General features: G+C 46.0%; 1 protein-coding gene across 15 annotated transcripts in view; it reads left to right on the top strand.

Annotated features, from left to right (window-relative positions):
• The window catches only part of ST3GAL3 (ST3 beta-galactoside alpha-2,3-sialyltransferase 3), a 464,990-nt gene that overhangs the window by 371,179 nt on the left and 77,358 nt on the right, over positions 1 to 16,453 (top strand). For all 15 annotated transcript variants that reach the window (XM_050961194.1, XM_050961191.1, XM_050961192.1 and 12 more), the window contains one exon: positions 2,541 to 2,687. In XM_050961194.1, the coding sequence (XP_050817151.1) occupies positions 2,541 to 2,687 (147 nt within the window). The remainder of the gene's footprint in view (positions 1 to 2,540; positions 2,688 to 16,453) is intronic.

Here is a 16,453-nt window from a genome sequence, read left to right as displayed (position 1 = left end):
AGTCCTTAGTTCCTCCCTCTGAAGTCCTCACACTCAATTTACATATTAACAGGTTGCTGGATAAACATTCTTGTCTGACAGAAAACCTGTTTTTCAGCTTCACTGGTGGCCAGTACCTACCGACTTCAGGAACATAACTTCCGTATATATACATTTCTCCTTTTATAATTTGTGTACATACGTATCACAATGATTTTGATGACTGGAGTGGCACAGGCATTTATTCAAGACCTCACCTAACACCCTTTGGTGAACTAGAATGGACACCCCAGACCTAGGGAATCATCACTGAGTGGGTCTGATTCCCTCGGGGTCCTGCAGGGATCAGTTTTTGGCCTTATGCTGTGTCACATCTTTATCAGTGGCCTGGAAGAAAACATAAAATCATCACTGATAAAGTCTGCAGATAACACAATACTTGGGGTAGTGGTTAATAATGAAGAGGACAGGTCACTGATTTAGAGTGATCTAGATTGTTTGCCAAACTGGCCACAAGTAAACAATATGTGTTTTGATACAGCTAAATGCAAATGTATACCTCTAGGAACAAAGAACTAGCGTGATCCTGGGCTGCAAAAACAGGAATTTCCAGTAGGAGCAGAGAGATTATTTTACCTCTAGATTTGACACTGGTGCAACCGCTGCTGGAATCCTGTGTCCAGTTCTGGTGCCCACAGTTCATGAAGGATGTTGATAAATTGGAAAGGGGTCCAAGAAGAGCCAGGAGAATGAGTCTAGAAATAGACTCAAGGAGCTTAATCTGCTTAGTTTAACAAAGAGACAGTTAAGGGGTAATTTGATCACAGTCTCTATTTAACTGGGGAACAAAGATTTGATAATGGGCTCTCCAGTCTAGCAGAGAAAGGTCTAATGTGATCCAGTGGCTGGAAGCTGAAGTTAGACAAATTCAGACTGGAAGTAAGGTGTCAGTTTTTAACAGTGAGAATAATTAACCACTGGAACAATTGGCCAAAGGTCGTCTTCATCACTGAGTTTTTAATTCGAGATTGGAGGTTTATCTAGAAGACATGTTCTAGGAATTACTTGGGGGCAGTTCTCTGATCTGTGCTGTACAGGAGGTAAGACCAGATGATAGCAGTGGTCTCTTCTGACCTTAAAATCTATGCCTCTAGAATCTGTGACCCACGAGAGGCCTGTAACCCTCTGCATCCCCTTGCCATTAGGGATTAAGAGGTTCCCGAGTCACTGTGACAAACAAGTGTCAGAGGGGTAGCCGTGTTAGTCTGGATCTGTAAAAGCAGCATAGAGTCCTGTGGCACCTTATAGACTCACAGATGTTTTGGAGCTTGAGCTTTCGTGGGTGAATACCCACTTCGTCAGATGTGACAAACAGGCAACGTCAGCTAGCAAGTCTTGTTACTGCATTGTGGCTGCTAATGGGTTAAAAGCCCTCTAGTTCTTCCCATGTTTAAATTCTGCTTTCCTTTGATGTAAAGATCCAGAGCACTACCGGGTAATCATGGCCTAGATCCCCCAGACGTGTTTTTTTCTTTAGCAAGTTTATTTTACACCTACAACGTTCTAGCTGGGTGTGTATTCCTAAGGGTAAACAATCTGATACAGACGCTGAGGATGAGGCTACCTGAGCATTGCAGAGCTGTGTCTGCCAAGAGCTAGGAGAATCTCTGAAACACTCAGCACTGCTTAGTTATTGCCCAGAAAAAGTGCGTCCTGTCACATGTGTGAGATTTGGTGAATGCAAAAAGGGTTGGCTAGAGAACGTGATTAAAATGGAGAGAAACTATCCACGGTCATTTATCGGTCATTTTATCAGCCCTGTTCTTGTTATGATCCTGAATATTCTCTCTCTGTCTCTTTTCTTCTCCTGCGTGTTAATTCCCAGTTGTTTCCCAGTGGGAGGACACTGGAAGGCGAGTAGGATACTTCTCTCATAATTGGTCCCATCCCAATGTCCTATGCTCCTTCCTCCTATTTTATGTTTTCCACTTTCTGCAGCTGTGGGATATTTCTGGAGGCTAGTGGCTCCAGGGTAGCTGAAAAGGCCAGCTTGGCACAGAATGAGACATTTTCATAAGGCAGCTTCCAAAGCCAAGTGGCTATGTCCATCCCACTGGTCTCTCAAGTTTGCTGAGTAAACACTCTAGGGAGGCCAATTAATGGGGAAGACACAATTACCCTGTTTATTTATGGTTTGTTCATTTGTTTGTTTTTATTCTGCACCATGCGTGTGCATGGCAGTTTACAGAGCAAGATAGTCCCTTATAAGCTTACAGCCTAATTCAAGTATGACCCAGCAAGGGATGACAGTAACTCTAGGGTAGAAGTGAGACATGGGAAAATATGATTCACACACCGGAGGAGTATGTGGCATATGGCATCAGTTAGAGATTTTCTTGGATGTTTGGCTAATGATTTTTGATCAGTTATGACCAGTACTAATGCTGTGTCCAAGGGGAGAATGAGAATAGCTGTTTCTGGTGGATTTTTGGAGGATGACAGTGACATGGCATCTGTGTTATCTGACCACCTGTGCTTGTTTTGCTGTCTCCATTCCCTAGAGTGCATCTGATGGATTTTGGAAATCAGTGGCTACCCGTGTCCCAAGAGAACCTCATGAGATTCGCATCCTGAATCCGTACTTCATCCAGGAGGCAGCTTTCAGCTTCATTGGCCTGCCTTTCAACAACGGCCTGATGGGCAGAGGGGTAGGTGCAAGGTGGGGCAAAGAAATCAGGGGATGGAAGAAGACGACACCAGAACTTAGTCTGTTTACACATCTGCTGCTGGTTGAAAAGGAAATGTGAAGTATGAGGGTGCTGACAACAGAACTTACTCTATTAAAAGTGTGTCAGTAGAGATTGATTGGAGCATTCGAACAGGGCACATTGTGTAAACTAGCAGAGTGAAAACATGTGTAAGGACTTAAAGAAACATGTATATCGTATTGTATAATTTGGGAGACAATCTGTGATCATTTAATCAGACTGTATTGTAATGCTGCATGTACACAAGAGGGCCGTTTGTCATTGCCGACTTGTATGTGTTTTACCATGCGATCTTAGTGTTCCGTTAATTTTTTCCTCCTAGATTAATTCCTCCAACCCCGTGATCAGTTATTCCTCTTCTTCTGATTCCCTTCAGTGGGTCAGTATCTTTCTGGCAATGAGAAGACCAGAATTTGAACACAATGTTTAGGTGTAGTTACCCCAGAGTCATATTGAGACAGACTGTTGACTCCACGCTGTGTGGTGTGATGGCTTTGCATACAGCCCCAAACTGCATCCCAAATTGGGTCCCAGTCTTCAGTGTTGAGATGTGAGAGATTAATGTCGTCATTAACAAGAGCAAGTGTGAATCTTTTCATCAGCTCCTCTAGCCTGTCCTTTTCTTCAGGAATATAGCAGTTGCCAGGCCAGATCAGAGCAAAAGCCCCCAGCCCAATATCCTGTCCCCATAGTGATCAATGTGAGCTGTGCTCGAGGAAGGCGCAAAACATACATCTCACACACACACAAAACTACATTCCAGGAACACTAATAAGGGTGCAGGGTCAAGCTCTCAAAACTGAGGAAATGCCAGAACTAAGGCTGCCTGTGTGATCTTAATTCAGCGCCTTTGTGCATCTACGTTAGGACAGTTGTTACTTACACAATCACATACTGTCGCTTCCACACAAATCCTGCCTCAGTCAGTGCCCAGGGTGGACAGCGCTCGCAGAATGAGCAGCTGTCCAATAGTTTGTTTTCTCCATATTGTTCAGTGTGTGGTCCTATACCTCGTTTATTGCACACTTCAGACCTTGCAGACAGATCCCCACTGGCTTGTCTCGGGGGCTCACCATTGTAGCACCTGAGCGCTTCATGTACATTGATTTATTTATTTTCACAACACTTCAGTGAGATGCATGGGTTTTATCTCCATTTTCTCCTTTGAGTGTGCGCTGCCTGTTCCTACTCTTGGGATGCTCTGACACAGCCTGAAGGGTAGAACTCTAGCTAGCAGCAGTCTTTGGAGTGCTCACATGCCTCCCTCATCCCTCTCCTCCCTCAACATGGGAAATTCCAAGGTGACGGTACAGACGGGACGGGACGCTCCCACAGCCTCAGTTCCTTCCAACCGCGAGCAGCAGAATGGTTTTCTGTGGGGCGCCAGAGTCCCCTCAGATCTGTGAGTAGCTGGTTTAAATCTTAGTTACAAAGTAGTTAAATTGTTGTCAATTAGGTAATAATATAGTTACAGTAAGTTAGTTACTTGGTCTGGAACTGAAGAACAAGCCTGGTTTCAGAAGATACGTATTTTGTCTGATAGTGTTCCTGGCATCAGATACACATGCTAGATGCCTCCCATGTTTAAGTGAAGGACACTCACCCTGCCAGTGTTCAGTTTGCTCAGTGTTCACAATGAGGTCAAAGAAGGAAAGACAAAAGAGGCTTCAAGCAATTCTCTTACAAGAGGTACAGTTGGCAAAATCCTCCGGAACTTGGAGAGAACAGGATTCCAGGAGAGCCCACAGGCTGGCACTGGCAGCAGACGTGTCTACTAGAAAGAAAGATAGATCTTTCTCCTCTACATCTACTGCTAAAAAAAATCCAATGACAAGGATCAGCAAAGGAAACCCACTGAGGTGTGGGCCTCTTTGTTTACAGACAAGCTTTTGGGTAAAGTTTTGACAGGCAAGACAGCTCTCCGCAGTGTCAGCCTCTTTGAAAAGAGTCAATCCATGAGAGAGAGATTTTTCTGAACAAAACATGTTTAAGGAGCCAATGCACGATATATATCCTCATGGGAAGGTGAGGAAAGATTCTTCCTCAGGTCGGATATTCTTGGATCCGAATGAACCTGTTCTGAAGGTGAGGCTTAAGCAACTGGTGAGATGAGGGACTGCTGCAGCACCACAGCAGGTGGTAGTCAAGGTTTGTAGATCAGATCCATTCCTGGTTCAGCCAGAGATTGAATCAGGTATAGTAAGCGAACAGGCAGAAGACATATGCAACAGCCTCAGATATGTGTGTGTTTCTCCAGAAAGGAGAGGATGTGTAGAAGAATTGAGAATTTCTCCTCTAGTTTCATCACCTAAAACACCCTCTGTTTTTCCCAGAGAAGAATTTTTCTCACGTTGCCTTGTCCAGCCAAGGGTATTGCTGTCTCCAGGGCTGTCTGAACCAAGAATGACCCCAGAGAGGAGTAAGAATATTGGTTGCAGACCAGACTATGGGTTGCAGACAAAGATATGTACAACCAGAGCCAAATGTGGTTTTCTGCCTGACTGGAAAATGCCACTTTATAGTTGGGCCTGTTTCTTTTACTGGTCACAGCTGTGGTTTCATATCTCCATGACTGACTTTTCTGGCAACAGTGCATGGGTGTGATCAGCCTGATAGCTGCAAGCAGGGAAGACTGTCCTCCCCATTTTGCCTGTGCTCAATATGGGGCTTGTAAACCCCATCACACGCCCAGATCCTTTTCAGCAGTACAACCACCTAGCCAGCGATTCCCCATTTCATAGTCATGCACCTGAACTTTCCTTTTTACGTGAAGTCCTATGAACGTGTCTTCATTGAATTTCATCTTCTTGAATTCAGACCAGTTCTCCATTTTGTCAAGGTTGTTGTGAATTCTAATCCGGTTCTCCAAAGTTCTTGCAACTTCTCCCAGCTTGGTGTCATCTGTAAATTTTATAAACATACTCTCCACTCCACTATCCAAGTCATTAATGAAAATATTGACTAGTACTGGATCCAGAACTGAACCCTATTGGCCACTGTCGGTAGACAGGATACTGGGCTGGATGGACTTTTGGTCTGAGCCAGTACGGCCTTTTTTTTTTGTTCTTATGTTCTCACTAGATACGCCCTTTCCGTTTGACAGCGAGCCATTGATAACTACTCTATGCATACGGTCTTTCTTCAGGCTCTGCTGACTTGAATACATCTACTTACGTAAATATTCTTTAAGTGTTTTTTCTCTGTTTTGGCTTGTGTTCCTTCCCCCTGGTTGTCAGTATTACTTGTGTTGAGTATCTGGTCACCATTACCCTGTTTAGTGGAAACTCAGGCAAAACAGGCATTAAACACTTTGGCTTTCTTGATATCATTGGTTATGAGCTTCCCGTTCCCACTTCATCGTTCTCTTGCTCTTTAGTATTAAAGGACCTCTTCTCGCAATGGTTCAGCCTCCCACCTCCTTCTGGACCTTAGAACAAGTGTTACCTTTAGCACTGTTTACTTGTGTTAGTTTCTAATTTCAAAAATGTGGGGGGGCTTCATCCCAGTTTAGATTGAAGGAAATTAAAGACATAAAGAAGTTTCATTTCCACAAGCTTTCTCTAACTTCTATAATCCCTTCTCTTTCCCTTCTGGATTGGTTTGCAGCTCTGGATTTAAAAGACGCGTATTTTCATATTTCAATAAGACCCTGTCAACAGAAATACCCGTGCTTTATGGTAGGAAAGGACTGTTTTCGGTGCAAGGTGCTTCCCCTTGGGTTTTCTATGGTGTCCAGGATATTTACAAAATGCCTATCTGTAGTAGCAGCATACCTAAGAAGGTAGGGGATGTTTGTGTATCCATATGTGGACAACTTGTTAATATAAGTGTCGTCCAAGGAAGACATCATAGAAATATAGGACTGGAAGGGACCTCGATAAGTCATCTAATCCAGTCCCCTGCGCTGAAGCAGGACAAAGTATTATGTAGACCATCCCTGACAGAGATTTGTTTAACCTGTTCATAAAAACCTCCAATGATGGAGATTCTACAGCTGTCACAACTGTGACATGGGCGGTCTGATCAAGACGTCAGAGCAGGAGTCAGGCCAGAGGGCAAACTGAGAGTCAGGTATCAGGAGATCTGCAGCAGGCCGGAGGAGCAAGTATATCAGAAAGAGCCCAGCTGCATGGATAACTTTCTGTACCTGTGCATGAGTTAAATAGAGGCTAGTGACCAATCAGATCCCATGACTGAAGTCCTTTGCAAGAGTGTCAGCAGGTCACTGGGTGGCAGGTTGGAACTGCCTTACTCTTGAGAACTCTGTGGACCTGCATTCGAGACCCCTGGTCCCTGACAACAACCTCCTTAGGTAGTTTGTTCTAGTTCTTAAACACCCTGACAGTTAGCATGTTTTTCGTAATGTCCAATCTAAACCGACCCTTGCTGCAATTTAAGCCCATTGCTTCTTGTCCTATCCTCAGAGGTTAAGAACAGTTTTTATTGTTCCTCCTTGTAACAAACTTTTACATACTTGAAAACTGTTATTATGTCCCCTCTCAGTCTTCTCTTTTCCAGACTAAACAAACCCAGTTTATTCAATCTTCTGTCAGAGGTCATGATTTCTAGACCTTTAATCATTTTTTTGTTGCTCTTCTGTGGACTTTCTCCAGTTTGTCCACATCTTTCCCAAATGTTGTGCCCAGAATTGCACACAATATTCCAGTTGAGGCCTTATCAGTGCTGAATAGAGTGGAAGAATTACTTCTTCTTCGAGTGATTGCTCATATCCATTCCAGTTAGGTGTGTGCGCTGCGCGTGCACGTTCGTCGGAAACTTTTTACCCTAGCAACTCCAGTGGGCCGGCAGGTCGCCCCCTAGAGTGGCGCCGCCATGGCGCCTGATATATACCCCTGCCGGCCCACCCGCTCCTCAGTTCCTTCTTACCGCCGTGTCGGTCGTTGGAACTGTGGAGCGCGGCATAGCTGTCCTCCACGTCCCTAGCTTTCCTTGTTCTACTGTTTATAGTTGTAGTTAGTAGTTAAGTGTAGTTAGTTAAGTAGTAATATAGTAAATAGTGTAGAGGCCCCTCCAGTCTTGGCTCATTGCACATTACCGGCCGGCAAGGCAGTCACTAGACACGCTTATCACAATCCCCCAGGGGGTGTTGGATTCCCTCAGTTGGTGGCTAGACCAGTCCGTCGTGTGTGCGGGGCTCCCATTCCACCCACCCCAGCCCTCGGTGTCCCTAACGACAGACGCCTCAGATCTCGGCTGGGGGTCCCACCTGGGAACCCTGAGGACACAGGGCCTGTGGTCCCCGCAGGAGGTGGAGCTACACATCAACATGCGGGAGTTGAGAGCGGTCCGCCTTGCTTGTCAAACGTTCTGTCACCAGCTTCGAGGTCGTTGTGTCGCGGTATTCACCGACAACACGACGACCATGTACTATATCAACAAGCAGGGCGGCACCAGATCCTCTCCCCTATGTCACGAGGCGATGCGACTCTGGGACTTTTGTATAGCCCACTCCATTCACCTCACGGCTTCCTTCCTCCCCGGAGTACGGAACACGCTGGCAGACCGTCTGAGCAGATCCTTCCTCGCGCACGAGTGGTCCCTTCGCCCGGATGTCGCCCTCTCACTCTTCCAGAGGTGGGGTTGTCCCCGCGTGGACCTCTTCGCATCCAGGGGGAACAGGAAATGCCAGGCGTTCTGCTCCTTTCAGGGCCGGGAACCCGGGTCTATGGCGGACGCCTTCCTTATTCTGTGGATGACCCACTTGTTCTACGCGTTCCCCCCGTTCCCGCTGGTCCACAAGGTCCTTCTGAAGGTGTGCAGGGACAGGGCCCACGTGATCATGGTAGCCCCGGCGTGGCCCAGGCAACATTGGTACCCCATGTTGCTGGACCTGGCCATAGCCAACCCAGTTCCCCTGCCCCTTCATCCGGACCTGATCACCCAGGACCACGGTACTCTCTGTCACCCGGACCTCCAGTCCCTGCACCTAGCAGCGTGGCTCCTGCGTGGCTGACCAGATCCAAGTTACGCTGCTCCACCCCGGTACGTGAGGTACTCTTGGGCAGCAGGAAGCCTTCCACTAGAGCGACGTACTCGGCCAAGTGGAAGCGTTTCTCCTGTTGGTGCACGGAGAGGGGTTTCCTCCCGATGGAAGTTTCGGTGGCCAATATTTTGGACTATATTTGGTCCCTCAAGCAACAGGGCCTGGCGATATCGTCCCTTCGGGTCCACCTGGCGGCTGTCTCCACCTTTCACCCGGGTGGGGATGGCCGCTCCATTTTCTCTCACCCGACGGTGACTAGATTCCTTAAGGGGCTGGAACGTCTATACCCTAACGTCCGAACCCCTGCCCCTACCTGGGATCTTAACCTGATTTTGTCTCAGCTCATGGGGCCCCCCTTTCAGCCGTTAGCGACTTGCTCCCTGTTCAGCTAGACGGGTGTCGGAACTCCGGGCTCTCACGGTAGATCCCCCATATACGGTCTTCCATAAAGATAAGGTGCAGCTGAGACCGCACCCTGCCTTTCTCCCCAAGGTGGTCTCAGCCTTTCACGTCAACCAGGAGATCTTCCTCCCAGTTTTTTTCCCGAAGCCTCATTCTTCACGCAGGGAGCAACAACTCCACTCGCTTGATGTCCGTCGGGCTCTCGCGTTTTATGTGGAGAGGACCAAACCGTTCCGCAAATCCCCCCAGCTTTTCGTGGCAGTAGCGGACCGCATTAAGGGGCTTCCCATTTCCTCGCAGAGGTTATCCTCGTGGGTAACGTCCTGTATCAGGACCTGCTATGACTTGGCTCACGTTCCTACGGGCCGTGTGACTGCGCACTCTATCAGGGCGCAGGCGTCGTCGCTGGCTTTCCTCGCCCGTGTGCCCATCCAGGAAATCTGTCGGGCAGCGACCTGGTCATCGGTCCACACCTTTGCTTCCCACTACGCCCTGGTCCAGCAGTCCAGAGAGGACGCGGCCTTCGGCTCTGCAGTGCTCCATGCCGCTACTTCTCACTTTGACCCCACCGCCTAGGTATGGCTTGGGATTCACCTAACTGGAATGGATATGAGCAATCACTCGAAGAAGAAAAGACGGTTACTCACCTTTGTAACTGTTGTTCTTCGAGATGTGTTGCTAATATCGATACCACACCCGCCCTCCTTCCCCACTGTCGGAGTAGCCGGCAAGAAGGAACTGAGGAGCGGGTGGGCCGGCAGGGGTATATATCAGGCGCCATGGCGGCGCCACTCTAGGGGGCGACCTGCCGGCCCCCTGGAGTTGCTAGGGTAAAAAGTTTCCGGCAAACGTGCACGCGTGGCGCGCACACCTAACTGGAATGGATACGAGCAACACATCTCGAAGAACAACAGTTACAAAGGTGAGTAACCGTCTTTTCTCATGTCTTGCTTACAATACTCCTAATATCCCATAATGTTTACTTTTTTTGCAAAGGTATTACACTGTTGACTCTCACTTAGTTTGTGATCCAGTATAACCCCCAGATCCCTTTCCGCAGTGCTCCTTCCTAGGCAGTCATTTCCCATTTTGTATGTGTGCAATTGATTGTTCCTTCCTAAGTGGAGCATTTTGCATTTGTCCTTATTGAATTTCATCCTATTCAGACCATTTGTCCAGGTTGTCAAGATCATTTTGAATTCTAATCCTGTCCTCCAAAATGCGTGCAACCCCTTAGCACTTGGTATTGTCCTCGAAGCGTATAACTGTACTCTCTATCTCACTGTCCAAAGCTTTTATCAAGATATTGAATAGAACCAGACCCAGGCCAGATCTCTATGGGACCCCACTCATTATGCCCTTCCAGCTTGACTGTGAATCATTGAACTACTCTCTGAGTACGGTTTTCCCGCCACTCACCTTATCGTAGGTTTGTCCAGGCTGTATTTCCCTAACTTGTTTATGAGAAGATCATGTGAGACACTATTAAATGCCTTACTAAAGTCATGATATATCACATCTCCTGCTTTCCCCCGTCCACAAGTCTTGTTTCCCTGCCAGAGAAGGATATTATATTCTTGATAAATCCATGTGGACTGTTACTTATCACCTTACTATCTTCTATGTGCTTACAAATTGATTGTTTATTTGCGCCTTTATCTTTCTGGGAACCGAAGTAAAGCGGACTGGTCTGCATTCTCTAGGTTGTCTTTATTCCCCTTTTTAAAGATAGGTACTATATTTGCCCTTTTCCAGTCCTCTGGGATCTTTCCCATCCTCCATGAGTTCTCAAAGATAATCACTAATGGCTAGGGCCCTACCACATTAACAGCAGTGAAAAACGTGTCACGGATCGTGAAATCTATTTTTTTTTGTTGTAATTTTACCCTATACTATACAGATTTCACAGGAGAGACCAGTGTTTCTCAAATTGGGGGTCCTGACCCAAAAGAGGATTGAGTGGGGGTGTCACAAAGTTCTTGTAGTGAGGTCGCAGTATTGCCACTGCTACCCTTATTTCTGTGCTGCCTTCAGCACTGGGAGCCCAGAGAGTGGCAGCTGCTGACCTGGCACCCAGCTCTGAAGGCAGCACCCTGCCAGCAGCACAGAAATAAGAGTGGCAATACCATCCCAGGCCACCCTTCTGTGCTGCTGCCTTCAGAATTGGGTCAAGACCCCTACAGTGACAACACTGTGAAATTTCAGATTTAAATACCTGAAACCATAAATACTATGACCATGAAATTAACCAGAATGGACCGTGAATTTGGATGGGCGCTACTAATGACTCAGAGATTTCTTCAGCCAGTTCCTTAAGTATTCTATGATGTTTTTTGTCGACCCTGCTGAGCTGAAGACATCTAACTTGTCTAAGTAATTCTTAACTTGTTCTTTCCCTATTTTACCTTAGATCGTAGCCCATTTATGCTGATATTCACTAGGTTAGTCATCTGATCACTGCTAACCTTTCTGGTGAAAACTGAAACAAACAAGGCATTTAACACTTTGGCTATTGCTCTGTTTTTTGTTGCTGTTTTTCCTGCCTTATGAGTAACAGGCCTACTCTGTCCTTGGTCATCTTCTTGCTTCTCATGTACTTGTAAAATGCTTTCTTGTTACCCTAGCTGGGTTAATCTTGTTTTGTACCTTGGCCTTTCTAATTTTGTCCCTACATGCTTGTGGTGTTTTTTTAATCATAGTCCTTTGTCATTTGAACTAGTTGTTACTTTTTATATGACTCTTTTTTGAGTTTCAGTTTGTTGAAGATCTGGTTAAGCCAGGATGGTGTCTTACCACCTTCCTTCATTCCTACACATTGAGATAGTTTGCTCTTGTGCCTTTAATAATATCTCTTTAAAAAGCTGTGAATTTTCCTGAACTCTTTTTTTTCCTGTAGGCTTGCTTCCCACAGGATCTTACATACCAGTTCTTTGAGCTTGCTAAAGTCTGCCTTCTTGAAGTCATTGTCTTTATTCACTGTTTCGCTCCTGCCATCCCTTAGAATCCTGAACTCTCTCATTTCATCATCACTTTTACCCAAGCTGCCTTCTGCCTTCAAATTCTTGACCAGTTCCTCCCTGTTTGTCAGAATCAGATGTAGAACAGCCTCGCCCCTAGTTGCTTTCTTCACCTTCTGCAGTAAAAGGTTGTCAATGACGCAGTCCAAAAATGTGTTGGGGAATCTGTGCCTTGCTGTGTTGTTTTCCCAAGTGTTGTCTGGATAGCTGAAGTCCCCAATCATGACCACCACCATCATATTACATGTAAAGCAAATATTTTCCAATTGCCATTCTGGGATTACAGATAAATTGGGAAAAGTCATTCTTAAACTCAACTCAGAGAATCCTCTTTGTAGGGGCCATATAATGACCATACTGTGGCAAGAGCCTTTCTCCCAGAGGAGAGAGATGTTAAAATAAAAATCTCTATATATCTCCGTCTCCAATATCCACCCCAACAGAGTCTCTTTTTTCTAGAGTTCCTGGGTTTACTGGCATCAGCCATGGCAGTGACACCAGATGCTCATCTCCAGATGAGGGATCTTCAGCACTGGTGGTGGCAATCCAGGCTTACATAGCAGGCATCACAAATTAGTAATTTCACAACAGGTATTAACATAACTAATGTGGTGAACAAATGCTGAGAATGTGATGAAGAGTATGCTTTCCAATCCCCCTCCACCAGCAGTACTACTTACCTGTGATGCATCACCACTGGGATAGGCGCTCATATAATCAACAAGTTGTTAGTTGGAGCTCAGTAATCACCAAAAGGAAAAAAGCTACGTATCCTGTATTAGAGCTGAGAGCACTCAGACTGGCTCTGTAATCATTTCTGCCTCAGGCAAACCTAGGGTACTTCAGGTGATAACAGAAAATATGACAGCATTATATTATCTGAACAAGGGGGGGGGCCTCATTCTCCATAGTTACACATGAAGACAAAGAGTCTTTGGAACACGTGTATAGAACACGATGTTCACCCAATAGCAATCCATGTATCGGGGGAGCAAAATACACTTGCAGAACATCTGAGCAGGTTAACATGTCAGAGGCATGACTGGCCTCTGATGGACGAAATAGTAGCACACCTCTCCGGTTCTGAGGGAATCTGATCATGGAGCTTTTTGTGTCCAGCAGCAACAGGAAGTGTCCGAAATTCTGTTCAAGATCCAGCAGAGACAGGGACTCAGTATCAGATGTCTTTCTAGTACTCTGGGCTCAGGGCTTAATGGATGCCCTGGAAGGGAAGATAATGGAGCAGGTAATTAAAGAAATCATCTGCCAACACTTGGAAGGTGGTATGGTGATAGGGAATAGCCAGCATGGATTTGTAAAGAACAAATCGTGTCAAACTAATCTGATAGCGTTCTTTGATAGGATAACGAGCCTTGTCAATAAGGGAGAAGCGGTGGATGTGATATACCTAGACTTTAGTAAGGCATTTGATACGGTCTCGCATGATATTCTTATAGATAAACTAGGAAAGTACAATTTAGATGGGGCTACTATAAGGTGGGTGCATAACTGGCTGGATAACCGTACTCAGAGAGTAGTTATTAATGGCTCCCAATCCTGCTGGAAAGGTATAACAAGTGGGGTTCCGCAGGGGTCTGTTTTGGGACCGGCTCTGTTCAATATCTTCATCAACGATTTAGATGTTGGCATAGAAAGTACGCTTATTAAGTTTGCGGACGATACCAAACTGGGAGGGATTGCAACTGCTTTGGAGGACAGGGTCAAAATTCAAAATGATCTGAACAAATTGGAGAAATGGTCTGAGGTAAACAGGTTGAAGTTCAATAAAGATAAATGTAAAGTGCTCCACTTAAGAAGGAACAATCAGTTTCACACATACAGAATGGGAAGAGACTGTTTAGGAAGGAGTACGGCAGAAAGAGACTTAGGGGTCATAGTAGACCACAAGCTAAATATGAGCCAACAGTGTGATGCTGTTGCAAAAAAAGCAAACGTGATTCTGGGATGCATTAACAGGTGTGTTGTAAACAAGACACGAGAAGTCGTTCTTCCACTTTACTCTGCTCTGGTTAGGCCTCAAGTGGAGTATTGTGTCCAGTTCTGGGCACCGCATTTCAAGAAAGATGTGGAGAAATTGGAGAGGGTCCAGAGAAGAGCAACAAGAATGATTAAAGGTCTTGAGAACATGACCTGTGAAGGAAGGCTGAAGGAATTGGGTTTGTTTAGTTTGGAAAAGAGAAGACTGAGAGGGGACATGATAGCAGTTTTCAGGTATCTAAAAGGGCGTCATCAGGAGGAGGGAGAAAACTTGTTCACCTTAGCCTCCAATGATAGAACAAGAAGCGATGGGCTTAAACTGCAGCAAGGGAGTGTCATAACATTTCTTCCCAGATCTGGACCTTAGCGTCCAAAATATGGGTGTTAGCATAAAAACCTCCAAGCTTAGTTACCAGCTTGGACCTGGTATCGCTGCCACCAGCTAGGAATTATACAGTGCCTAGCTCACTGTGGTCTCCCCAAAACCTTCTCTGGGGGACCCCCAGACTCAGATGCCTTGAGTCTTACAACAAAGGGAAATAACCCCCTCCCCTTGTTTCCTTGTTACTTCCTCCCAGGCTCCCCTCCCTGGACGAACCTAGGAGATTCCCTGCTTCCAGTCCTGGAAACACAAGTACCGAGAGATCTAATCTCTCCCCCTCACCCAGAGGGTATGCAAAGTCAGGCTTAGTAAATCTAACACAAAGAGATTTTCCCCTTGACTTTTTCCTTCCACCAATTCCCTGGTGAGCTGCAGACTCAATTCCCTGGAGTCCCCACTAAAGAAAAACTCCAACAGATCTTAAAAAGAAAGCTTTATATAAAAAAAAGAAAGAAAAAGACATTAAAAATAGTCTCTGTAATAAGGTGACAATATACAGGGTCAATTGCTTAAGAAAAAAAAGTGAATAAACAGCCTTATTCCAAAAGAATGCAATTTAACACATTCCAGCAACTACACACATGTAAATACAAAAGAAAACAATATAAACCTATTGTCTTACTATCCTTGCACTTACAACTTGGAAACAGAAGATTAGAAAGCCTGGAGATAGAAAAATCACTCTCAGAGCCGAGAGAAGAGAAAGACCAAGAACAAAGGACTCAAACCCAAAACTTCCCTCCACCCAGATTTGAAAAAGTCTTGTTTCCTGATTGGTCCTCTGGTCAGGTGTTTGGTTCCCTGTGTTAACCCTTTACAGGTAAAAGAACATTAACCCTTAGCTATCTGTTTATGACAGGGAGATTTAGGTTGGACATTAGGAAAAAGTTCCTAACTGTCAGGGTAGTTAAACACTGGAATAGATTGCCTAGGGAAGTTGTGGAATCTCCATCTCTGGAGATATTTAAGAGAAGGTTAGATAAATGTCTGTTAGGGATGGTCTAGACAGTATTTGGTCCTGCCATGAGGGCAGGGGACTGGACTCGATGACCTCTCGAGGTCCCTTCCAGTCCTAGAGTCTATGAGTCTATGCATTTCCCCTCATTCAGAGAGTGATAAGGTAAGAACAGACAAAGCCAGGATAATTTTATTAGTGCTGGCATGGGCCAGACAACAGTGGTACCCAGACTTACTTCACTTGTCAAGAGGATAAATAAAGCTTCTGCCATTATTGCAACAACACGGGATTGTTTATTACCCAGATCTGCCATCTCTTCATCTAACAGCTGTGACAGACCCAGGCCAGTGGGGTACAGGAGTCTGGTAGAGGGCAAATATACCGGTCACTAGATGAGTAGTTTTCTGTTCCCTGAGTGACCAGAGCAGGGGCTGCACTATAGTAATCAGGAACCTGCTAGAACCAATTAAGGCAGACAGGCTGATTAGAACACCTGCAGCCAATCACGGCAGGCTAATCAGGGCACCTGGATTTAAAAAGGAGCTCACTCCAGTCAGGCAGGGGGGAGCCAGAGGAGAGGAAGTGCATGTGAGGAGCTGGGAGCAAGAGGCGTGAGGAGCTGAGAGTGAGAGGCTGTGCTGCTGGAGGACTACAGAGTACAAGCGTTATCAGACACCAGGAGGAAGGTCCTGTGGCGAGGATAAAGAAGGTGTTTGGAGGAGGCCTTGGGGAAGTAGCCCAGGGAGCTGTAGCTGTCATGCAGCTGTTACAAGAGGCACTATAGACTCTGCAGTCCACAGGGCCCTGGGCTGGAACCCGGAGAAGAGGGTGGGCCCGGGTTCCCCCTAAACCTCCCAACTCCTGATCAGACACAGGAGGAGTTGATCCAGACGGTGGGTAAGATCACTGAGGTGAGCAAACCTGCCAATAAGCACAGGACCCACC

The sequence above is a fragment of the Gopherus flavomarginatus genome, chromosome 7, assembly GCF_025201925.1.
Source record: "Gopherus flavomarginatus isolate rGopFla2 chromosome 7, rGopFla2.mat.asm, whole genome shotgun sequence".
Classification (NCBI taxonomy): domain Eukaryota; kingdom Metazoa; phylum Chordata; order Testudines; family Testudinidae; genus Gopherus; species Gopherus flavomarginatus.
The sequence above is the reverse complement of the archived record's forward strand: the minus strand, read 5'-3'. Positions and strand labels throughout refer to the sequence as shown.